The 27161-nt window shown below is 41.7% G+C and overlaps 1 protein-coding gene across 1 annotated transcript in view; it reads left to right on the top strand.

Annotated features, from left to right (window-relative positions):
- The first annotated feature begins 18403 nt into the window (after positions 1 to 18403).
- Cpeb2 (cytoplasmic polyadenylation element binding protein 2) overlaps positions 18404 to 27161 on the top strand; it is a 53539-nt gene continuing 44781 nt past the window's right edge. Inside the window, 5 exon segments of the mRNA XM_035452639.1 lie at positions 18404 to 18955; positions 18957 to 19649; positions 19651 to 20049; positions 22238 to 22528; positions 23272 to 23361. Of these exon segments, the coding sequence (XP_035308530.1) occupies positions 18404 to 18955; positions 18957 to 19649; positions 19651 to 20049; positions 22238 to 22528; positions 23272 to 23361 (2025 nt within the window).

The following is a 27161-nucleotide window of genomic DNA, read 5'->3' on the forward strand; positions in this document are numbered from 1 at the left end:
TGAAGAGTTATGCATAGTATGTTATTTGACTGCAATGGAATAATTTACAATTGTTTTGGAGTTCACAACTATGTAACAAACAAAATACTCCTAAATAAAAGTGATTCAAAAACAAATGAGGCAAATTATAAAATAATTTGAGGCAAGTGAACTACTTGCTAAAACTCATGAGACTCAGCTACAGCATGATTGTAGAGGCTTATGGTTATAATGCTTGTTACACAAAGATCTCAGATTAATAACACATATACCCACCTTGCCAAACTAGTAAAAGAGAAATGAACCACAAAAAAAGATGAGCAGAAGGAAGAACTAATGATGATTAGGGCACCAAAGAATGAAACAAGAATAGAATGTTAATAGCAAAGATATATAAAGCCAAGAGATAGTTCTTTGAAAAAACTAAGTAAAATTGATGAACTGTTACCTGGGCTAAGAATGATGTGCTGGCGGGTTTTCATGTGAACTTCATACAAGGTTTGGTCATTGAGAAGAAGAACCCTTAATTGAGCAAATGACTCCATAGGCTTGGCTTATAGGCAAGTCTATGGAACATTTTCTTGATTGATGATTGATGTGGGAGGACCCCACCCAATTGTGGCCGGCCTGGGTAGGTAGTACTGGGATACATAAGAAAACAGAGAAGGTCAGAAGGAGTAAGACAGCAAGCAGTATTCTTCCATGGTCTTAACTTCAGTTCTTGTTCCCAGGTTACTGCTTCGAATTCCTGCTCTGACTTCCCTCAGTGATGGAACGTGACCTGGGAGTTGTAAGATAAAATAAAACCCTTCCTTAAGCTGCTTTTGATCAGTGTTTTAACCACAGCAATAGAAGTCCTAAGAAATATGAGAGGGAATAGTAGGAAGAGAGGAAGAAAAAGGAAGGGAGAAAGGGAGAGAGAAAAGGAGAGGGTACTCAAATTATTGAAATCAGACAGTTCAAAAGCAGGACCTCAGTGCTCCTGTGGGGGCCAGAGCCTCAGGTGAGTCTGGTCGCTGCTCTGCTCCCCAACCTCCCCCATCAACCGCTGCTCGCTTCTGCCTGAACCTCCCCCCACCCAAGAGTGAACCTCCCCAAACCGGGAAGGCCCACCCTGAGTCCAGACACACCTCACCCTTGTCCACCCACTGTCCTCTGCCATCCCACTGCCGCCAGAGGCTGAGCCCTCCACCTGCCACCAAGAGAGGAAGAGACCACACCTGCACTCACTGGAAGAAGGGATGGGAAGAAGACAGAGTAAGAACACACTCAACAACAGAAAGACCAATATGACACCACCAGAATCTAGGGAATCCACACCAGCAAGATTGGAAAAGCCCAACACAGAGGATAAAGAAGAGATAGAACTCAAAAATTATCTTAGGAGGATGATAGAGACCTTTAAAGAGGAAACAAGAAACCCCCTTAAAGAAATAGAAGGAAACAAAAGCAAAAAATCACATGAAATGGAGGAAAAGACAAACCAAAAATTTCAAGAAATAAACAAATCTCTTAAAGAATCTAAAGAAAGCCAAGAAAAACAACCAAACAAGTGAAGGAAGCACTCAAAACAGTTCAAGGCATGAAAGCTGAAGTAGACACAATAAAGAAAACACAGAATGAAGGGATGCTGGAAATAGAAAGGCTGGGTAAACGATCAGGAACTAAAGATGTAAGTATAACCAATAGAATTGAAGACACGGAAGAAAGAATCTCAGTTGGTGAAGACTCGCTAGAGGATATACAGACATCAACCAAAGCAAATCTCAAGTCCAACAAATCCCTAACCAAAATACCCAGGAAATATGGGACACTGTGAAAAGACCAAACCTAATAATAACAGGTATAGAAGAAGGTGAAGAAATAGAGCTCAAAGGTACAGAAAACATATTCAACAAAATCATAGAAGAAAACTTCCCCAACCTACGGAAGGATAGGCCTATGAAAGTACAAGAAGCTTACAGAACACCAAACAGACTGGACAACAAAAAGAAGTCCCCTCGACACGTAACAATCAAAACACCAAATCTATAGAATAAAGAGAAAACATTAAGAGCAGCAAAGGAAAAACGCCAAGTAACATATAAAGGAAGACCTATCAGATTCACACTCAACTTCTCAATGGAAACTTTCAAAGCCAGAAGGTCCTGGATAGATATCCTATAAACACTAAGGGAGCATGGATGCCAACCCAGACTACTGTACCCAGCAAAACTTTCAATCACCATAGATGGAGAAAACAAGTTATTCCATGACAAAACCAGACTTAAACAATACAAATCCACAAATCCAGTACTACAAAAAGTTCTGGAAGGAAAAAAAACCAAACCAATAAAGATAACTACACTCACAAAAACATAGGCAATACATAATCCAATTTTACCAAACATGAAAAGAAACAGGAGGGTGAAATCCACACACAATGACACCACCAACAATAAATCCAAAACAAACAAGAACCAACAATCAATGGACATTAGTATCTCTCAATGTCAATGGTCTTAACATGCCCATAAAAAGATACAGGCTAACAGAATGGATACGAAGACAGAATCCATCCTTCTACTGTATACAAGGAACACACCTCAACTTCAAAGACAGGCATTACCTCAGAGTAAAGGGTTAGGAAAAGATTTTCCAATCAAATGGGCCCAAGAAACAATCTAGTGTAGCAATCCTAATAACTAACAAATTATACTCCAAACTAAAATCAATCAAAAGAGATGAAGAAGGGCATTTCATATTCATCAAAGGAAAAGTCTATCAGGAAGAAGTCTCAATCCTGAACATCTATGCCCCAAATATGAAGGCACCCACATGTGTAAAAGAAACATTACTAAAGCTCAAACCACACATAAAACCACACACACTTACAGTAGGAGACTTCAACACCCTGCTTTCACCACTAGACAGGACCACCAGACAGAAACTTAACAAAGAAACAAAGGATCTAACAGAAGTTATGACCCAACTGGGTTTAACAGGTATCTATAGAACATTCCATCCAAACACAAAAGAATATACCTTCTTCTCAGCACCACATGGAACCTTCTCTAAAACTGACCACATAGTTGGCAACAAAGCAAACCTCCACAGATACAAAAGAATTGAAATAACCCCCTGCATCTTATCAGATCACCATGCTTTAAAGTTAGAATTCAACAGCAATACAAGTTGCAGAAAACCTACAAACTCGTGGAAATTGAATAACACCCAATTGCACCATTCCTGGGATAAGGACTAAATAAAAAAGAAATTAAAGAGAATTTAATGAGAATGTAGACACAACATACCCAAACTTATGGAACACTTTGAAAGCATTGCTAAGAGGAAAGTTCATAGCACTAAGTGCCCACATGAAGAAACTGGAGAAAAGTCACACTAGAGAATCGAAATAAAAACTGAAAGCTTTAGAGCAAAAAGAAGCAAACTCACCATGGAGGAGTAGACGCCAGGAAATAATCACACTGAGGGCTGAAATCAATAAAGTAGAAACTAGGAAAACATTACAAAGAATCGATGAAACATAGAGTTGGTTCTTTGAGACGATCAACAAGATAGACAACCCTCTATCCAAACTAACCAAAAGGCAGAGAGAGAGCATGCTAATTAACAAAACCAGAAAGGAAAAGGGGGATATAACAAGACACTGAGGAAATCCAGAGAATCATCGGGTCATACTTTGAAAAGTTGTACACCATAAATTTTGAAAATCTAAAGGAAATGGACAATTTTCTGCATAGATATCACTTACCAAAATTAAGCAAAGAACAGATAAACCGTTTAAATGGACCTATAAACCCTAACAAAATAGAAGCAGTCATCAAAAGCCCCCCCCCCCGCAAAAAAAGGGACAGATGACTTCACTGCAGAATTCTACCAGAAATTCAAACAAGAGCTAATTACTCTTGTTTGTACTCCTCAAATTATTCTACACAATAGAAGCAGAAGGGACATTGCCAAACTCTTTTTATGAGGCTACAATCACTTTGATACCCAAGCCACACAGATACAACTAAAAAAGAGAACTAAAGACCAATTTCCCTCATGAACATCGATGCAAAAATATTCAACAAAATATTGGAAAATTGAATCCAAGGACACACCAGAAAAAATATCCAATATGATAAAGTAGGCTTCATCCCAGGGATGCAAGGATGGTTCAACATATGAAAATCCCTCAATGTAATCCACCATATAAACAAAGTGAAAAAGAAAAACCACATGATCATCTCACTAGATGCTGAAAAAGCCTTTGACAAAATCCAACACCCCCTTCACGATAAAGATCTTGGAGAGAACCGGAATAACAGGAACATATCTAAACATGATAAAAGCAATATACACCAAACCAACAGCCAAAATGAAACTAAATGGAGAGAAACTCAAAGTGATTCCTCTAAAATCAGGAACAAGACAAGGCTGTCCACTCTCTCCATATCTTAATATTGTACTTGAAGTTCTAGCCAGAGAAATAAGACAAGAAAAGGAGATCAAAGAGATACAAATTGGAAAGGAAGAAGTCAAACTTTCACTATTTGCAGATGATATGATAGTCTACATAAGTGACCTGAAAAACTCCTACAGCTGATAAACACCTTCAGCAAAGTAGCAGGATACAAAATTAACTAAAAAAAAAATCAGTAGCCCTACTATATACAGATGATAAATCCAATGAGAAAGAAACCAGAGAAACATCACCCTTCACAATATCCACAAGCAACATAAAATATCTTGGGGTAACACCAACCAAAAAAGTGAAAGACCTGTAAAGTAAGAACTTTAAGTCTTTAAAGAAAGAAATTAAAGAAGATACCAGAAAATGGAAAGATCTCCCATGCTCTTGGATAGGTAGAATCAACATAGTAAAAATGGCAATCTTGCCAAAAGTAATCTACAGAGTCAACACAATCCCTATCAAAATCCCAACACAGTTCTTCACAGACCTTGAAAGAAAAATACTCAACTTTATATGGAAAAACCAAAACTCAGGATAGCCAAAACAACTCTGTACAATGAAGGATCTTCTGGAGGCATCACCATCCCTGACTTCAAGCTCTATTACAGAGCCATAGTTCTGAAAACAGCTTGGTATTGGCACAAAAATAAACAGACCAATGGATTCAAATTGAAAACCATGGTATTAGCCCACACACCTATGAACACCTTATTTTTTACAAAGATGCTAAATCTATACAGTGGAAAAAAGATAGCATCTTCAACAAATGGTGCTGGCACAACTGGATTTGGACATGCAGATGTTTGCAGATAGATCCATATCTGTCACCATGCACAAACTTAAGTGCAAATGGATCAAAGATCTCAACATAAATCCAGCCATACTGAATATTCTAGAAGAGAAAGTGGGAGGTACCCTTGAACGAATTTGCACAGGAGACTGCTTCCTGAACATTACACTAGTAGCACAGATATTGAGATCTGCAATTAATAAATGGGACCTCCTGAAACTGAGAAGCTTCTGAAAGGCAAAGGACACAGTCAGTAAGACAAATTGACAGCCCACAGAGTGGGAAAAGATCTTCACCAATCCCACATTAGACAGAGGGCTGATTTCCAAAATATACAATGAACTCAAGAAGCTAGCCACCAAAACACAAAACAATGAAATTAAAAAGTGGGGTGAAGAACTAAATAGAGAATGCTCAAGAGAGGAATCTGAAATGCCTGAAAGACACCTAAGAAAGTGCTCACAATCCTTGGCCATCAGAGAAATGCAACTCAAAACAATTCTGAGATACCATCTTACACCAGCCAGAATGGCTAAAATCAAAAACATCAATGACAATCTATGCTGGAGAGGATGTGGAATAAAAGGAACACTCCTCCATTGCTGGTGGGTGTGCAAACTTGTAAGACCACTTTGGAAATCAATATGGTGGTTGCTCAGAAAAATAGGAATCAGTCTACCTCAAGATCCAGCAATTCCTCTCTTGGGCATATACCCAAATAATGCATGTCCATACAACAAGGACATATGTTCAACAATGTTCATAGCAGCATTGTTTGTAATAGCCAGAATCTGGAAGCAACCTAGATGCCCCTCAACTGAAGAATGGATAGAGAAAATGTGGTACATTTATAGAATGGAGTACTACTTAGTAGAGAAAAAGCAACGGAATCTTGAAATTTGCAGGCACATGGATGGAACTAGAAGAAAACATCCTGAGTGAGGTAGGCCACTCACAAAAAGACAAACATGGTATGCACTCACTCATATATGAATTTTAGACATACAGCAAAGGATTACCAGCCTACAATCCTCTTCACCAAAGAAACTAGGAAACAAGAAGGACTCTAAGGGAAAAATGCATGGACCCCAGGAATGGGAAGTGGCAGGAATCCTGAGCTAATTGGGAGCATGAAGGTAGGGGAGAGGGAGCTGCTGGAATGAGAGGAGGAGGAGATGACAGGAGAGGAGGAAATGGAGGAGCAGAAGTATTGATTTGGGGGAAAAATAGGGGAGAGCAGGATGAGAGATACCATATTAGAGGGAGCCATTATAGGTCCGAGGAGAGATCTGGCACTAGGGAGATTTCCAGAGACCTACAAGGATGACACGAACTGGCAATCTAGGCAATGGTGGAGAGGATAACCAAAATGCCCTTCCCCTATAATGAGACTGATGACAACTTTTTATGCCATCCTAGAGCCCTCATCCAGTGGCTGATGGAAGCAGAGGCAGACACCCACAGATATACACTGAACTGAACTGGAACTTAGTTGCAGAGAGGGAGGAATGAAGATCAAAGTGGGCTGTCTGGGAGGTCAGTACAAGAGTGATTCGACTCCTGAACATGACTGTCAATTGGGAGGCCTTTGCATTCTAGGGGGCCCCTGGTAGTGGATTAATATTTTTCTCTGGTGTAAGAAGGGACTTTGGGAGCCCATCCCACGTGAATGGATGCACTCTTGGCCTGGACACATGGGGGAGGGCCTAGGCCTGGCCTAGGATGATGTGGTGGACTTTGAGGAGCCCCTGGTGAGGGCCACACCCTGCCTGGGGAGTGGAGGGTGGAAGGGGTGGGGGTAGGTGCAGGTGCAGAGAAGGGAGGATGGAAGGGGGAGGGAGAGAGAGAAGGGATTGACATGTGAAGCAAGCTTGTTCCTAATTTGAACTAATAATTTTTTTTTTTAAAAAAAAGCAGGACCTCAGTACTAGCCTCCTGGGAACTAAATACATCATAAAAGAATACTATGCAAAATATGTCAGGTAATACATATCCCAGATGAAAAGATTTAATTTCCAGATAAATCCAAACAACTACAACTGCAAGAACAAACATAGAGATAATAAGTAAAGCAATTTGAAAGCTTTTTTTTTTTCTGAGATCCCTGTCCTATGTGGCTTAACTGTTGAGTCTCACCACAAACTTGAAGGATGGTTATTAATCTTTCACAATTCTTATAAATAAATTATAAAAGGAATGAATACTTCTTAACCTTTGGGGTCAGGACTATTTTCCATAATTCCATAATCAGACAAAACATAAGAATTTTTTCATTGTTATTATGAGTGTACACTCATGTGGTCTGCAATGATACTTCATACACCTGTGGGCCTTATGCATGACTGATCCCATAAGGCTGTGTCATATAAAAACATTGTAGATGCCTTCAATGTGTAAGTATATGCTTTGATGTTTATACAACTCAGGGTTGCCTAATGACACAACCACTTAGCAGTGCCTTTATCGGAAGAATTCCTATAATAAGGTGCAATTATCCTAAACAAAATATTACTAGTTTATATCTAATGGCATATCAAAAGTCATTCACTATGACCAAATGGGATTTATCTCATGAAGGCAAGGATGGTTTCAAGTCTGGTAATCAATGTACTACATCATATTGCAGAGTAAAACACCATGTGGTGATTTAATGACCAACACTAATCTCAACAGAGGAAACAATAAAGCAGTGATAACATGTATAGTCAGTATATATTTTATATGTAACTTTAACAAACGTATCACTACATTTAATATGCTGCTACTAGAAAATTTCACATTACATACATAGTTCAACTTTTGGATTCATTATTCATCTAGTGAACTATGACGGTCTAGCTGTATCCTACTTTAAGGATGGATGTTCTACCTGCACGAAGCAGTTTTCCTCTATGACTTATTTATTTCCTCTATTTATTTTCCTCTATGACTTATAAAAAACTTATAATGGCTAACCTGCCCAGGTTAACTAATACTACCCTGTGGGAGACACTATCACTGGAATGCACCTGTCCTTTAGATACATTTTCCTCTACTCACATCACACATCTTCCTTCCATGTGTTAAGCACTCCCTGGATAGATTTAGCTTTCAGAATTGTTTTTCTTCCCTTTTTAATATCAGAGGAATTTTGTGTTCTTTTGAATTCATTTGGATTTATCCTTCTATGCACATAAGCACACTGTACCAAGACTGACATCCATTTGTATATTGCTTGGCAACTTTTATTTTCTTTTACCAGTCCCATACTACTGTCTTCATCCAGAAAGCTTTCTAGCTCATACTTTTCTGTATACTGCATGGCAGATGATACCTCAGTTGTTTTTACTGGTTTGCTTACATGAACATTTAGACCATGTCAAACACTGTAGATCATTCTCCACTTAAATATTCATAATCATCCCCATTTCAAAGTTGAGACTGTCACTACCCTCACTGAAGACCACCCTGAGGTTCGCAGTTTACTACCAAAGTTACACGTGTTGTACTAGAGCCATACTCCTGGCTCCACATCCTACTGGACCTACCACAACACTGCTTTGTATATAAGCTAAAATTTGGATCCCAGAAACATCAAAATGTGCCTATATATAATTTACATCATTATAGAAATACTTGATATTTTCTATATGTTTTCTGTTATCATTTTCTATTGAAAACAAGTCATTTCTTATTGTTATAGGTTATATTCTTCAAATTTAGAATGATTCACACATATAAATGAAGTTTGGATGTCACATAGAAACCTTCTTGAATTCCTGAAGGTCCCTCTAGGATTCCACAGGACAAGTGAATAGTAAAATGGAGTGTGAACAGTAAAATAGAGAGTGAACAGTAAAATGGACAGTGGTAAGGATGCCCATTCACTAGGACAAGGTCCAGCATCACTCTTTGCTCATAATGTTCCACTGTGTAATCAATCTTTGTACAAATGCCAGGAAGCAATGCCCTCTGCTAAACACATTTTATGGTTTTGTTTTTAATTGAATAGTCATAGATTCCAAAATAAAGCTAGAAATTTCCATATTCTGGATTCCCTAAATGTTAACATCAAATCTGATAGATGCAATATCTTTCATTCACAGTCTAAATATTGAGCATTTAGTAAAAATGAACCCTTATTCTTTGCATAGAATAATTTAACATTTGAAGGCGAATGCTCTGCAGAATATAGGGAGAAATGAGAACTAAATGAAATTTGTCTAATATATACTGCCAGGGTTCATTCTTCTAATAAGACAAGAGAGAAATAGAAAGGCACATTTGATGAATATCTCTGAATTGTTGCAGGATGCACATTTTGAAAATAAAATGCTTTCTCTCTAAAGTCACCAGTGCCAACTAATCTTCAGTCAGTTGTCAGTGTGAAGGCTTGAAGAATTATTCTATCTTTATTTTATAGTAGAAATAACTGTTACTTTATTTTCTTTCAGGGTTTTGTAAGCATTTGCTACTTTACAATTAGAATCATGTAATATTTATGGGCACATAGTGATGTTATTGCATTAGTTAATAATTGCCATGTTGACTGGATTTAGATTTATCTGGGAGAGAGGGCACACCTTTGGCTATGCCTGTGAGGTCATTTCCAGAAAAGATTTATTGAGGTTAAAAAAAAAAAAAAGACCCACACTGAATGTGGATAGTGGCCTCCCACAAGCTCAAAGCCTAGAATATAAAAGAAAAAGATAGTTGAATGACAGCATTCCCTCCCTTTCCTTCTTATCACTGAGAACTGAAAAGGACCTAATCACCACATACTCATTTCATCATAATAGTCTCTGCCCAAGCACCTGGGCCAAGCGACTATGGAATGAACTGTCTGAACACATGAGCCAAAATAAGCCCTTCTTCCCTTAAGTTGTTTATAGCAGGTGTTTTCATCACACCAAGGAGACTAACAAACACAGTAATGTGTACCCAATGAAATGAGTCAATCAAGATAATTAACAATGCAGTTCCCTTCACTGCTTATCATTTCAAGTTTAACTGCAATTCTTACCCCTTGACAATCAGCTCTTCATCTTCCCCTAGCACCTAGCCTCTCGAAACTACTATTCTACTCTCTGCCTTTATGAGTTCGGTTGGCTTTTATTCCATGTACAGTTGAGAACACGTGGTGTTTGAATTTTACCTGTCTTGCTCATCTCACCTAGAATAATCTCTTTTAAAGGCTAGAAAGCATTACACACACACACACACACACACACACACACACACACACACACACACACACACAATCTGCATTTATTCCTCTTCATCCATTTGTTCATTGGTGGACACTTAGGATGGTTCCCTGACTTAGCATTGTAAATAAAGCTGCAATGTATGTTAGGTGTGGCTATTTCATCAACATCCTGAGTTCAAGTTCTTAGGGTAGCACAGAATACATTTCCATAGCTCAGTGGAAGAATGCTGGCCTAGTATGCACAAGGCCCTGGGTTTGATCCCTGGTGACACTCTCTCTCTCACACACACCACCACCACCAACAACAATAATAAAAACCTAATCATTATTTTCAAGGGCAGGCCTGTCACTCTGGCTCCTTCTTGGAAAAGCACTAGTCCTTTCTTTGACTAGTTGAGTTTTAGCTCAAGGACCATTGATGGGAGCAAGAGACATTTGGGGCTTGTTAAACCATGTAAACTTCCCATAGCAAATTTCTTTGTCCCTAATCTTCAATCTTCAGTTTTCATGCTGTAGAACATAAGCATTATTTGCTTCATCTACTCAAAAGATGTTATTGAAAGAAAATGGAATAAAGATGGAAATGAGTTTTCATTTAGGTTAAGATTGTCATCTATTTAGGTACATTTTACCTTCCTGCAAACCCTGCTTTACTCACTATTCTGTATTCACCATGGACTCCACCTAGGACCAGCCAAGCAGGACTGTGTTGCATCAAGCATATTCCAATTTATTAGGCCAGTTTCAGTCTATAATCTCTCTGTTCATGACTCTATGTATACAATTAGGGATAGAAATTATCATAATTATCAATGACAACAGTTATATACTGCCTCTGTGACTACAAACAGAATAATGCATGTGTTTTCAGTTCCATTCCTGAATATAACTTCTGGGCCTAGAACAAATAGGCATCTGCTCTCCAGTGGGAACTTGACTAAACCCAGTTAATAGTTTCTGAACACAAAAATGAATCAGTTAAGAGTGTGAAAATAAAGGCATGTGTGAAACATGGCAACCACCTCAACTATTTACAACCTAGCTCAGTTGACCAGGCCTTACTTAAGAGAAGATAACAGCAACAGAACTGCTAGTTATGAAAGAGGATTCAGCAAGGACCAGGCAGACTGTGCAAGGGCTTGAAGGCCTGTTTCCTGGGTGTGAGCATCAGAGCTGAATGACAAGTCTCCCTTCGAAGATTTTTTATTTTTTGGAAGCTACACTTTCTCATCTGGGAAAGATTCTAGATGCTTCCTTCTGTCAATGAGCTTAGATTTGGATAGGGATAGTGCAATAATTAGAACAAAACATTTGGTTTGGCTCAGCAAGTAAACATATTCTATTAATCTTTGTTTTTCTTGCTTGTATGGCCTGTTCAAGATGCTGTTTTCTTTCATTAGACATATGTTAGCAATGCTGTTGTTCTCCACAGAATGGCACATTATACTGGAAGTATGCTTTTGGATTCTTTCCTTCCTGTCTTTCCTTCTCACCTTGTTCTCTTCTTTTCCTTACTTTCATCCGTCCTTATTAGTATTCATTAGGCAATTATTAATCAGCAAGGACTTGCAAGTACTGTGACAAATGAAGGAAATGCAGCTATCATCGTTGTCTGTGTGACAGCTGTTAGAAAAAATAATTGTTACAAGATGTGAGAACATAGACAAGGGTTCAAACCTGCCACAGGGAAGAACTAAGGCATGTGAGCAAGTCCAGGAAGGTAAGACAGTGTTAGCTAGGTGTCAAGAGGTGTTTCAGAGAGTACCAACATGTGTAGAAGCAGTGTTATGGAAAGACACATTAGATTCGAAGGATGGGCAAGGACAGGTGATGAGAGCCAAGATACAAATTGCAAATAAGTTCTGAAGGCTCTGCTTCACAAATTTGAAGCTGGTATTGGGCAGAATCAGGAAGGCTAAGAAGTACATATTGTTAGATCCCTGGAGAGGTGGTTACTGACAAGGACAATCTGGCAGGAATATTTTTCTAGAGTACTAAAGGGAAATGATTAAGGAGAGGAAATGGCAAGAAAGGATAAGAGGGCAAGACAGAGGAAAAAAGTAGAGGCAAAGAGTGGAAATGAACTGAGAGAGACCTGGTCTGAGAAACATGTCTGCAGCAGAACTGACCTGGAGGGCATGAGAGGGTGGGGGAGGAAGAGGATGAGACATGTATCCATCTTGTGAAACCAGAGATGTGATGATGACACCCAGATCAGGAGCAAAAGAAGAGAAGCAGGTTTGAGGGAAGATGTTAGCATAGGCATGGATATACATTGCATTGCTATGTCTCAGGCCGAACATGAACGTCATAGTAAACCTAATTTAGTCAACTAAATTAAAATAGTAAGGTAAATAGCTAGGCAGATTTGGGAAATATTAGCATGTAGATGATATTTTAAAACATGAGCATTGGTGAGAGCACTTAGAATATGCAAAGGCAAGAAAGGCACCAAGGAATTCCTACCTGAATAGATATCCAAGGGAAAAGGCAGACACAGCAGAAACTAGAGGAAGGGTTAAAAGGTAAGATGAGATCGGGAACTAAAGTAGGAGAGAGCAAGTCTGGAGACTGTATCAGTAGAGAAGAAACTGTCTGGGGTCAGTCTGAATCTTAATTTACACTTTCTCCCTCCTTAAGCCCAAAGCAGAAATAATCAGCCCCATCGAAAGACTTGACCTTGTCTCCTTTGCCCTGGCAGTTAGACACCAGAGACAAGCAGCTGGGATGCAAGGCACTGAGTTGGTCTATGCTGTTCTTCCTGAACTGGCTCACTGTTTATAGGAGTTTCAGCACCTCTTTTGCTCAAGCTTCTCAACATTCCTGCTACTGGAGGCTGATAGTTCAGCTCCAGGTTCTAGGATTCAGAGATATCTCTTCTCTGCTTAAAATATTGGGATTCCTTATCTATTTTTTTCTTTATCCTACTGATGCCTAGAATTGGTTTGCTATTGGACCCCAAGTAGCATTAGTGTGGCATCTGGGATGCTCCTGCTAGAAAATGAGCAACTGACAGATATATCTTGCACTGTCTACTTACTGCTGTTATTTCCTACATGGTTCTTTGTCAGTACAAGAGACCCTTCAATCAGTGCATGTACTTGACAACTTCTGTACATCTACTCTGTATCTACTGTGTATCAGGCTGTGTTGTACAGAATAAAGATGCTGCAGTAAGCACAACTGATAATGTATTTTCTGTGTGGGGTTCAGGTCTAATTTGAATTTCAAACTGTATGTTAGTAAGTAGTTTGTCAGGTGGGAAAAATATCACACAGCCTATGAGCGACAGGGAGCCTGAGGTGTAGGTGTGAGTGTTTTACTGGGGGTGGGGTGGACAGAAAGGGTAGTGCTGTGTATATGATTTTGAGCAGTAGACAGAATTCTCTAGAGGGACAGAAAGGATAGAATTAATATAGACTACAAAGGGGATGATTAGATTGGTTTACCTGATATGAGATGGGTAGTTCAATAATGGTTGTTTGCCTGCTGAGATGCTGAGAAACCTAGCAGCTAACTATTTGGTATAGAAGACAAGATGCCTCAGCAGGCCTAATCTGGTTGCTGAAGATTTGGAAGATTTCTAGAGGGTTGCTAGTCGTCTGTGATTGTGGGAAGGCGGAAGAAGCTAGGATCTGGAGTCAGTGAGACATAACAGCAGTGGTAGGAACATAGCAAATACGTGCACAAGCAAGGCAGGCAGGTGGGAAACCTTTCTGCATTTCCTTCCCAACTCTATATCTAAGACACTGCTAGAGAGTTCTGCCCACTCCGGGAAAGGGTCTTTCCCTATGTTACTCCTAGGAAATACTCTCACAGGCCTGCCTCTTAGTTGATTCTAAGTCCAATCAAGTTGACAGCCAAGATTAGTCATCAGGAGCAGAGACCTCACATAAGCAAAAAAAAAAAAAGAGGCTTAAAACAATGTGACGAAGTAGGAGCCTGTTGGTATTCGGAGGACATACTCCAGACAGTGGAGATTGAAACAGCAATGAGCTCAGCTGACTTGGCTAGTGTGTTTGGAATAAATCACTCCATTCTGGGGCAGAAGGAAGAACCTTTGGTTGTTGAAACCATCCCTTTATTCTGAAAAGTTATATTTAGTAAATGGGTTTGCTATATCTTTCATTCTGAAAAAGGCATTGTAACTATGTTTAGAATGGGTTATAGAGTTAGGAATATTACACAGTGGAGCTCACTACATCACATTCTACTGACTGGAGACTTAGAAATGAGAAAAACAATTAGGAGAGAGGGAGTGTTGGCCTGGACCAGATTGCTGGTGGTTGGAGTGCTGAGAAGTGACTGGACTCTTACTGTGACTTATAAGTAGAAGAAGCAATATGTTGTGATGACTTGGACATGATACAAATATGGATGTCAAGGTTAACGTCAAGGCTTTTAACCTGAGCAAATGGAGCAACGATTTGAGTTATCTTTGAACCATTCCCTTAGATATTCAAATAAGTACTTATTCTGGTCTGTAAAGGCAAAAAGGGAGCAGGAGCTAAAGAGAAAGAACCAGAAGTCAAGGGTATATTTTTGTGTACCTTGGAGTGTTTCCAAGAGAGGAGAGAGATGGTGATAAAAGTAAGGGAGAACTATTGGAACTAGGGCTTGAATAGGTGGGGGTAGATGTGCCAAGGGAGGGTCCGCCCTTAGGCAGGTAAACAGGCATTGTAGGAAGAGGTTAAGTCCTGTGTTCAGGGACAGAGGCAGAGTGACTGGAATTCCTTTGGTGACTGCCTTCATTTCCCAGTGAAATAAGCAGTCAGGCTAGCAGCCGAAGACTAGGCAAGAAGGTGTGATGAGAGATTTTAAGATAGAGCAGAAAGTATGATGAACCTTTAGGGCTGTGGCTTTTAGATTCTGTCTCTAGATATATTTATAGATCTTAAGATTTGTGATTTGAGATCATTTGGATAGATCTAAGCTAAAAGGGAGTTCTTCACACCTACCAAGATTAAGAATTGCTTAATAAAATCTTTTGGATCCATGAACATATGTGGTTTGAGTGCATATAAAGTGGAAGCAAAAATATACATTTTAGCACTTGCCCAAGATGGTGGGAGTGAATGAATGAACTGCTTATTTTGATTTACATACATTTGAGATACCAAAAAGTGAAAATTATATTTAACTAACAGAGAATGAGTCATATACAGAGTCATATACATCCATAGACGATGGCCGCTTATAATATCTACTCTTAGTCTAGTCTGAATCTGCCCCCTTAATTAATGGCTACAAAGTAAACATATTTTCAGAAGAAAGCAAGATCATAATGTGGACCATACTATTTAGGGTTAGAACTTACTAACAGATCACAGGTCCTCATCTACCCTACCTGTCAACACACTCCAGAAAACCTTACTAGATCAAAGCATAGACTCATGCAGTCTGAGTTTGGAACTGTTGTAAGGCCACAAGCCCTTGCCCACCACCACAATCACCCACCTAAACATTACAGGAAACTTTTCTCTCTGAACATTTTCACACACACACACTCGGTAGCTTGAAAGCTTTAGATGTCAGAAAGTAACTTTTCCTTCTATGAAAAATGGGCCCTTTACAACACTCTCCGAGGTATTAAATTAGTGAGTGGAGAACAAGGCCTATAGGATTTAGAATTTGTTGTATTGAAAATGAGATTTGACCTCATGAATAATAATAAACGTGATGGCCCTTGCCCATTCAGAGGCCTTCTGTCCTTTAAAACAATCCCCTGCACTTAGAGCACTAAGAAATCTTGTGTTGTTTTGTGTTCAAACCCTGGTGCAGAAGGGCACCATACAGAATTAGTAAGCACTCGCTCTGCTCTTAGAGGGTCCAGCTAAGGGATGCCTATGTTTAAACCACATCTGTTCTTAAGATTTCATTGGCCCTAGTTGCTCACTTTATATTTTATCCGTATAAAATATATTAACAATATCTAGAATCTTTCAATAGACGAGTTAGAAATAGACCTGAGTGGGGGGTGTTCAGCAGACTGATCTGGGACTTACCTTGACCTCTCAGCAATCCTTCTGCTCCATCCTCCTGGGATGACAAGCGCAAGCCTCATTGACATTTATTTATATACTTTCAGTATGCAGGTTTTCTCCTATTGTAATTTAAAGGAAGCATGTCTCCAGATTCATATTCACTTTGGTTGTTAAATAGGACCTTGAGATTAACTTCAAACAACTGTTTACCAGGCTAATTTCTGAAGCATTTATGATTCTACAAAATATGTTTTTGGGAAAGTTAGTTTAATAGTATATTACACCATTATAAATAAGGCATTTTCTTTTTGCAATGCTGTGGTCAACTGCATATTTGACTTACATATATTTGAGACAAGATGAGGAAGCAAGAGAGAGAATGAGGATTCAGAAAGACGAACAGTTTCTCTTCATCCTTAAAGGATGGTAAATTATAAATCCACTCTGAATCAACCTGTATACGCTTGCGATTAGTCTGTATTTCTGTTTTTTTGTTTGCTTTTTGTTTTTGTTGTTTTGTTTTTCGAGACAGGGTTTCTCTGTGTAGCTTTGGAGCCTATCCTGGCACTCCCTCTGGAGATCAGGCTGGCCTTGAACTCACAGATATCCACCTACCTCTGCCTCCCGAGTGCTGGGATTAAAGGCGTGTGCCACCAACGCCCGGCTAGTCTGTATTTCTGGAATTCATTCACTAGTTTCACTTTTCTAAGCATCAAGAAACTTGAAAAATAATACACAATTCTTACTTTATTGCGTTGTGTGGATCCGTTATTATTGACCTACAGTTAAGTATGTTTTTCTCTATGTAAAATGTTCCTGCGTAAAGGAATTACTCAGGATTAAGTCCCCTTCCAGCGCTCCTCAGAGCTTGACATGGAAAGCTCTTTTCTCTTCCATTTTGCAAGCCTCAACAAGTCCGCTGCTGAGTCACAACCTCCTTTCCCCCCTGATGTGAGAAATCTTTTCCCTTGGAAATTAATAAAGCTTCGGAAATGTTCTGATTCGAGTCTCTGGGGGGAAGCAGGGAGGGACGCCAGAATGAACTTGTAGAGGAGTCCAGGAACACCCTGGTCTCAGTGACAGCGCACCCAAGGCATGCTGCAGCGGGGCTGGGAGCTGGCCTCGGAACCTACTCGGTGCAGGCGTGTGCTCAGCCCCAGACTTTGTTCCCCTTGATGATGTGAACACGTTTGCTACACGGGGCGCTGGTGCTTTTACTCTGCAAAAAAAATAACTCCTTCCCGCGGCGGCAGGGGTCGGTGACAGCTCGCGCCGGTTGCACCAGAACACACAAAGCACGGAACCTTTCCAGATTCCTGCAACAGAGCTCCCTACTCCTAAGAGCTCCCTAGTCCTAAGAGGAGGTCGGGGGACAGGGGGGGGAGGACAGCGGCCTCTCACGTGACCCCAGGGGCTGGGAAAGGGCGGGACCTGAGGAGGGGGCGCGTGCTACCGGAGCAGGAGGGGCGGTTGCCCAGGAACCGTCCACAACGCCCGCGCGTGCTCGCTTTCGTGCGCAGGCGCGCGCTCGAGCCCCGCTAGCCTCCTCTTCAACTTCAACCGGCCTTTTCTCCTATTCCGCTCTTGGCAAGGTCCAGGCCTGAGCGACGCGCTGCGCGCGCCCGCCACCTCGCAACCTGCACAACGCATGCTAATGAGGGGCAGGGCGGGGCGAGGCTGGCGACGGCGCGCTCGCGCGTGCCAGGGGCGCGCGGCCGGGGGCGGGGCGATTGTGAGGTGGCTGCTGACGCACGTTCCGGGGTTCTTAAGCGGCGAGGGCGGCGGCGGCCGAGGCAGCGGCGGTGCCGGAGCCGGTTCCGGGAGGCGGCGGTGGCCTCCGTGAGGGGCGGCGGGGCCCAAGTCGGTGCCCCGGCTCAGTCACAGTGTCCCTTTCCCACTGACCCCCCCTCCTTCCACCACGGCCGCGCCGCGACGGCTCCCGGGGCTTCCTAGGCGGGGCAGGGGACGGGGTGCGTCTCCTGCCGTGGCCGCCGGCCTGATAAATGCGGGACTTCGGGTTCGGGGTGCTGCACACTGCCTTGCTGCGCAGCGGCAGCCCCCGGTCCTCGCCCGGCGGCGGCTCGTACCGGCCCTTCGCCGCCGGGCCGTCCGCCACGCCCTTCGGGCCGCTGTCGCCACCGCCGTTGCCTGTCACCGGCTTCTCGGAGGCCGCCTCCCCCTTCGCCATCCCCTCGGGCGGCGGCGCGGCCACCTCGGCCGCAGCTTCCTCTTCCTCCCCGCTCGTGGCGCATCAGCAGGCCGTGCAGGATGAGCTGCTGCTCGGGCTGACACAGCAGCCGGCGAGGCCGCTCTCGGGGGCGGCGGCCGCGGAGCAACTCCCCAGCCACCACCCCGGCGGCGGCACGAACGCGGGTGTGACCCACCTCCTCCCCTCCCAGGACTTCAAACCGAGTCTGCACCACCCCTCCTCCTCCTCCGCCTCCTCCTGCTGCTGCTGCCGCACCTCCTCCCCGCAGGACTTCAGTAAGCGGCAGCAGCAGCAGCTGAGCAGCCAGAAGAGGAAAGAGTTGAGCCCGCCACACCGTCCCCACCCTCCCGGACGCGAAGCAGCCGCCGCCGCCGCCGCCGCTCCACTGCCCCGGTCGCTTCAGCTCGCCGCCGCCAACGCCGCCGCCACCGCCCGGGCCGCTCCTGCAGTCGGCGCCGCTCGCCCAGCGCCCGCAGCCGTTCAGCCTCCCGCACACGCAGCACCTCCCGCCGCAGGACTTCACCCCGCGGCAGCACCCCGGCCGACCTGCCCCCGCTCCCGCAGCTCCACCCTCGCCGCCCGCAGCCCCGCGGCGCCGCCACGGAGGCGCGGGAAGCCCTCGCCAGACCCCGGCCGCGGGCGAGGGCAGCGCCGCCGAGCCCCCCAATGCAGGCTTGCCCCCCTCGACGCCGCCGGTGAACCCCGCGCCGGGCTCCATGGAGTCGCCCAACCACCCACTGCTCAACAGCCCCAGCACCCTCCTGCCCGGCGCGGCGCTCGGCACCAGCGCCTTCAGCAGCCTGCAGAGCCCGGACCTGCCGCACCCGGGCGGCGGCGGGGGCGGGGGACCCCCCGGAGGCGGAGGGGGAGGCGGCTCTGCGTCTCCGCCGCCGCTGCCGGGTTTCGGCACCCCCTGGTCGGTGCAGACCGCATCGCCGCCGCCGCCCCAGCCTCCGCCGGCGCCCCAGCAGCAGCCACCCCAGCAGCCGCCGCAGCCGCCCCAGCAGCCGCCGCAGCCACAGCCCCCGGGCTCCTCGACCCGCCACCCCGGGCGGCGGCGGCGGCGGAGGCGCGGGCGGCTCTCTGAGCGCCATGCCGCCGCCCAGCCCGGACTCCGAGAACGGCTTCTACCCCGGGCTGCCGTCGTCCATCAACCCGGCCTTCTTCCCGAGTTTCTCGCCGGTGTCGCCGCACGGCTGCGCGGGGCTCAGCGTGCGGCCGGCCGCCGGCGGCGGTGGCGGCGGTGGCTTTGGCGCCCGTTTCTCGGCGCCCACGGTGCCCGCGCCGCCCGCCATGAATTTACCTCAACAGCAGCCGCCGCCGGCGGCACCGCAGCAGCCGCAGAGCCGGAGGTCGCCCGTCAGCCCGCAGCTGCAGCAGCAGCACCAGGCGGCCGCAGCCGCCTTCCTGCAGCAGAGGAACTCGTACAACCACCACCAGGTACGATGCAGCGGGAGGCGGTGGGGACAGGAGCCCGTCGCCCCCTCTAGCGCCCTGCGCCAGGGCATGGCTGCGCACCCCGGGTCGGGGCAGTGCGCTCGGGCGGGCGGGCGGGCAGGCGGAGGGAAACAGGCTGGGGCTGCTCCTTCCCTGGCGTGCCCCGAGGGGACCTGAGTGGAGGCTGTTCCCTTCTGGAGTTTGTTCGGTGCAGCTGTAGGGAAGCCGAGGCGGCACCTGCAGCAGCACCCCGGGACTGTCACAGGCAGGCAGGAACTGTCAGGCGTTGCGAGGCTGGCGGCTGCGGGGCTGGGGTATTCTTGGGGTCTGCTTTTCAGTACTTGGTCTCATCCACCCTTGGATCTAGGAATAATGTGTTTCTTTCTAGACGTCTCTACATGGGGTGTGTACCGGGATCATGGGGTATCTGGCATTAGGAAATGTCACCCAGGCAGGCTCTTCGATAGTCTGTGCCCTTACTGACTGGGGATCTTTTCTGTTATAGCTCCCCCACACCCCGGCCCAATGCACATTTTGGGTGGCCGCTGAATTCATTGATGTTGAGAGTTTTGTGGCTATTTAATGGAGTTAGCATTTATTATGGTGAAAATTCAAAGTCTAATGTCAAGATTAGACTGTCATGGAACCAGAATTTGACCTTAACTGGTTCTTACTTCTCAAACTTTTCTGTTGAACAAAGTTTTCAAAAATGAATGCTGTTTAAATTAACCAAAGTATCGATCAGCTAACAGTTTATCAAAATGAACCCAAGTGGAAGTTAGCAGTTTTGTTGAATCGATGTTTTCTCCCCAAGAATGGGGGATGTGACCTATGAGGAAGGAAAATACCGACTTTTGAAGCAATACGCCATTTCCATGGTTTATGTGATCTTGAGCAACACTCTTGTGTGTGTCAGACTCTTCGGTTTTTAACTGGAAGTTTGCCACGGAAATTTATAGGTAATTTTGAATTCCCAAAGTCAAAATAGAATGTTATCGGGATGTATGTCATGATTCATATTTAACTGCAATATTCGCCAGTAAACAAAAAGAAATGGGTCTTACCTCAAAGTGTAAGAGTTCACTTGGCTTTCATATGGAATTTTAGGTCACTGGAAAAGAACTTTGAACTGTGAGTCATTTAGTAGGCAAAATAAGGCCCTAGTGCATGGGATAATTCTGCCGTGACTCCTTACTGTGCTTTGCAACTATGTGGAAGGGGAAGACTATATATCTTCATGATTAAATTAGCATTTAAAATCCTGTAGTAGCATCTATAGGTACTGGATGTCACATTTTTAAGTTATTCTTGATAGATTTTAATTTTAGGATTACCATATTTATTGAGTTTTAGAAATGGCATGCTCTATATTTCCACCGTCTAAATCTTAGCAGAAAAATTATTAGTTTTAGCTTATTGATAGTGAAATACTAGCAATTCACAATTCCATTTTTTGATTAAATGACTTTCCTTACCATGGGTTCTAGATTGGAATATAATTTTGCTTTTGAATGTCAATGAATTTAACAGAGACTTGCATTAAGATTAAGAATAAGCAAAGCCAGTGGTTGTTTATTGTATATCTCAGTGGATCCACCTATGGGTAGCATCAGATAATTGCTTTAGCAATTCCAGGATAATTAACTGAAATAAAAAATATTGAAAGAAAATGGGAATAAAATAACTTAAAAGTTGAATTAACAGTTCAGGAAAATGAATTTCTTCCTGTACTGATCTGTCTGTCCTTAAAGGCATCTTCAATCTCTGCTCTGTCTCTGTTTTTTCAGAATTGCCCAAGCTGTTAGGGAAGCCTAACAGCTAACTAAAAGTTTTGCTCCCATAGCTGAAATGATTAAGACCATTTAACTAATACTAATTTAACTAGTTAGAAGATAGTTGCTTTCGGGTTCTTCAAAGTTAACTTCAGCTTTAAAGAGTATTTTTGTAACTGTCATGAGACATCACTGTTTACAGTAGATAGGAGAATGAAAATGTCCCTAACGGTGAGTAAATAGGATCTCAAACAGGAAGATTCCAAGACTTCTTTTGTAAGCCGCTTAGGAAATACTCTGTTGGCTTTTGTGTTTCACTTTTTAATGGTCACATTAAATTCTTAGCTTAGTTCTAAAATTTTGAATTTGAATTATAAGCTCTCCAAGGCCTGTAATTTAAATAGATGTGTTTTCCTCAGCCTCTTCTGAAACAATCTCCTTGGAGCAACCATCAGAGCAGTGGTTGGGGCACTGCAAGCATGTCCTGGGGAGCGATGCATGGCAGAGATCACCGTAGAAGTGGAAACATGGGAATCCCAGGGACTATGAATCAGATATCTCCACTGAAGAAACCATTTTCTGGTAATGTTATAGCACCACCGAAATTTACTCGCTCTACTCCATCACTGACTCCAAAGTCTTGGATTGAAGATAATGTGTTCAGGACAGACAACAATAGTAACACACTCTTACCATTACAGGTAAGAATGGTATGTAAATGTCCTTTTTTTCTAATGCTTATCTTTCAAAATAGGAAGTTGGGGTGGTGGAGGCAGCAGTGGCAGTATAGGAAGATTAACAGGATTAAAGATACAATTTAAGCATATCAGTTAATTATTAAAGGGTAAAACACAGAGAAAACACTTGTAAGAATTTCTCTGTAAACACACAATGAATGGAAATAAGCTTCCAAACATTAAAAAAAAAGTTTCTTCTATACAGAGTAAAGCCTTTTAAGTGGCAGTTCCTGAAAAATGCCTAAGCTAGTTATTTCTTAATAAAAAACCACAATTTGTTTTTCTGATAAGCTAAAACATTTTGTAACTGTAGTTGTACATAAGTTTTTCTGTGATCAGCTGTTTACATATTAGAATGTTCTTAATACAGCTGTGATTGTGCACAATAATATTGACTCTAACTCTGATTCAAATTGCCTCCTCTGGTTCAGTGACTATAAATATATACATATGTACATATGTATGTAATTTTCCCCACTACATATGGCCTAATATTAATGGAGATCATTTTTTCCAGGCCTTTTAATATTTTGTCACACTTGCAAATGAGCTTTAATTTTCCTCAAAACCTTTGGAGGATGGAACAAAAATTAAGATAGAAAGAACTTTGATTGTTTTTTGTTTCTTTTTGTTTTTTGTTTTTGTTTTTGTTTTTTCTTGGGTGGGATGGGGAAGAGAACTGCTCATTTCTGATGCAAACTTCTATGCTATTGAAGGTGAGATCTAGTTTGCAGTTGCCAGCTTGGGGCTCAGATTCACTCCAAGATAGTTGGTGCACTGCAGCCGGAACATCCAGAATAGACCAGGTAGGCTGCACAGTGTGTGCTTCTCAGGGTCCTGGCTAGGAGTTTAGTATTTACATTATAAATACCAGTGATCATTTGCTTTTCAATTATGCCATGTAAGCATATGCCAGAGATTATTAAAACAATTTACTTTTTAAACATCTCTTGATTTAAATTCTTAATTCATTTATTTTCAAATGTAAAAGATTTGTAGTCATATTTTAAAATCATAAAAAATTGGTTTTGATTACAATGAATTAATTATGTATCCAAGAGCACCTGACTTTAAACATCAGTCAAACTAAACAGATACTGTCTTCCTTTCAGAATTATCTACAATTAAAATACAAACTTGTAAGTGTATTTAACATCCAGCTTTACATTTCATGTTTTAAGAAATATCTCCCAGTAAATGTTTGTCATGAGGTCTGATGCATTTGTTTTGTGATATATCTCTAAATAGCTCCAGTTTTAATTTAGTGTTTTTACCTTTATAAAAATACTTTTGTGGTATAGTATCTTTATTCTAAATTTTATTATTGCTTATAGCCTACAAGTTACCTTCAAGATCTTTATGATTTAAAAATGCTGTCTATCTTTCTGCAGACTGAATTGAATGTATACTGGTACCAGGTCATGAGGATTATTATATGAGGACATAAAAACCTCAGTCCTTATATATGAAGCTTTTCTTATAGATTCCAAGTTTGATCTTCGTTTTGAGATTTTGTAAGTTAAGTGAGTGGAGCTGTATAATTCAAAGCTAAGGCACTTCCTCAAGTAATTTATCAACATGAACTGATTTTTACAAAGACTGTGTAGACAGATTAATAACAAAACATTTTATGAATAGCATCCTAATTTGGAGGACTAGCACTGACTTGAGTAATCAGTCATTAGCTATTTTTTTAGACAGGGATCTCAGCGTAAAAATGGGTAGTTATCTTGTGTTTTTCAGCTTATTTTGTTAATATAAGCTTCCCACTCATCTGTTTCTATTCTCTTTTCCACTTTGCTCCAGTTTACTTGTATTATGGTAGCACTGTCACAATTGTTCAAACTGAATCCATGATTTCTCAAAAGTGGCTAGGCTGGGATAGAAAAATGATTGTAGTTATTTTGAAGGTGAAAAGGGAAATATTTTCAGAGAGTAAAGAGTAAGTGTAAGTACAAAAGCAGTGGGTTCTGTGTATGACATACAGCCTTTATGAGTGTGTGGACGGGGAGATAGGGCTTGAAGTGTTCCATTGAGCTCTTGTCACTAGAGTAGATAGTGGTGATGGTGAAAGGGGGATTTTATGACTCAGTTCTGGGACTGACGGAGTACAATGCTTTAGCCTTCCTAAACTTCAAAGCTACTGTACCTTTGACCATTTTATAACTTAGGATTTTAGCTAGACTTTTCTTTTGCATTTTGGCTCTTAAGGATATACTTTCTAATAAACTGCTGAGTAATTAGTATTTGTACAGAAGTGTGATGTGATGATGGATAAAAATAGGCTATGGAAATTGAACTGACCTGGAAGGCAAGACATTCCAAAACCAGAGTCGTCTTCTTCTCTAGGTCATAGCCCCATCTATAAAGAAGAGTCTCGAACAACGAACGTCATGTAAAACCTTTGCAGGCCAGGCCTTACACATTTTTGATCTGTTTGGCCTTTTCTATTTCTCCCTGGTCTCATAGTCCTCTGGTCCCGCAGTCTGTGTGTTTTTTTAGTTTTTGTTTTTTTTTGTTTTTTTGTTTTTTTTATATATAAGGGGTTTAGGACCTGTGGGGGAGAGGAGACTAAAGTCTTAAAATAAGACATTGCAAGTATATATGATCCTATTATTGCCTTCTTTAAGTACTCAGATGGTCTTTATTATACATTCTGTTCCTGTTTCCATCTTTCCATAAAACCCTATGGTATTTAGAGTTCTTTAAAACACAACAGCAGCTATAAACTGGCACTGGTATCATAAAATATAGAATATTTGGCAAAATTGAAATACTTTAAATGCTTAACCATTTAAATAGCTTGAGATTTTAATTTTGTGATCCTGTAAATTTTAATTAGTAATTTTTGTTAGCAAGTATTTTAAACCATTTAACTTTGACTTTAGTTCATTGTTTGTATTTCCTTTAGCTTGAAATGAATCAGGTCTACAATAATAAAATTACAGAGCTAACATCTCCATTCAGGATACTTCAGGCATGACCTACACCAAAGATCTGGACACTTAATCAAATTCTTTAATTGAAAAAAAATTTCATAGATTAATTTATTTCATTTGTTTCAAATAAAATTTTGTTTCTTTAATTTCAATATTTTTTATGGAAAAACTTCAAATTTAAAACATTTTAAAAGCACATGTGAATTGTGCACGTTCCTGACTTTAAAAATATCAGGTTTTTAAAATGCATGTGGTGTACGCATCTGTGAGCCAGGTGTATGAGCATGTGGAGATGAAGATGATGAGGTGTCATCTCTCAGGATTGCTATCCACCTCCTTTGAGACAGGGTCTTTCATTGGCCTGAAGCTCACCAATTAGGCAAAAGCTAGGCTGACTAGCCAGTGAGTCTCCCTGGATTACAAGAGCTCTCCACCCCGTACTTGTGAGGCAACCACCTTACCAACAAGCTACCTGCCCAGCCCCTCATTAGACATTCCTACTAATTCTCATAAGCTGCATTTTCTGTTTTGTTTTTTTCTTTGCTTTTGAGAATTGGATCTTACTTTATAGCTGAGGCTGATCTCACTTTGGAATGTCCCTGCCTGTCTCCTGAGAACTGAAACTATATTAGATATGGCCAAATTTTATTAATTTAAAAATGCTTTTAGTATTTAGTAAGAAATCATGCTCAAAACTATTATTTATTGATTTCCTCGAAATAGAATTTTCCATGGGACATTAAAAAAAAAAAGACAGTATGTTTATTCAAGAATACTTAGATGTTCTAAATCAATGTAAATTCCCTTTTAACTTGGTTGTTTATCACTTACTTTTTGTATGTGGCACTTCTACACTACGCCCTGAGAAACCAATCAATACACATTGGTCTGCTACTTGCTGGGCAGTTTTCAGTGTTTTCAGTGCTGGATATTTGCTGTATATATCATGGAAACTACCTTGAATTAATTGAAGATATTTTCTAATATCAATCAAACATCCAAACTGATACAAAGTGATGTACCTAAGCTTCAAGGAGCCTGAACTTAAGAAACCTAGGGAGTGTAAAAGTGAAGAATGCTCTTTTATTTGAGCAGTAGGTGCTTTTCCTGGGTATTTAGTGTCTTAGCCTCAGTTCTTTAAATGCTTTTGAAATATCATTTGCCTACCCTTTTCTTCTCATACGTATTTATGGGTAATATATGGGTAAAGAAAATAGTAACATAAACAGACTTTCAGAGGCTACTGTGCATTTTCTATTTGTTCTATTTTTTTCTTGTCACTATAGGATTCTTACCATCTTATTTTTGTAAAACTCCACTTAACTGATGGCTTTACTATTTTAAAGTAGGTTGGATATGAACTTTTCCTCAGTTTGATTTTTCTGAACCGTCTTAGTAATTTTCAAGTAGCCATAGGATAGTAAATATAAGGTACATTGCTATGAGTTTTTCTGTATTTGTTAGTGTATCAGGACTATTATGTTCATCTTTATTTCTAAATTGTCTCAAGTCTTCCTTATAGTTTTAAACTGATAACAGTTTAGATGAGTATATTCCTATCCTTACTTTAGAAGAACACGTATTTGTTTTATAGCCAAATATAAATCATTAGATACAATTTGTTTTAAACTGTTGTCTTGAAAAGATAGTTCTGCCAGGTGTTGGTG

Source organism: Cricetulus griseus, assembly GCF_003668045.3.
Source record: "Cricetulus griseus strain 17A/GY chromosome 1 unlocalized genomic scaffold, alternate assembly CriGri-PICRH-1.0 chr1_1, whole genome shotgun sequence".
Taxonomy (NCBI): Eukaryota; Metazoa; Chordata; class Mammalia; order Rodentia; family Cricetidae; genus Cricetulus; species Cricetulus griseus.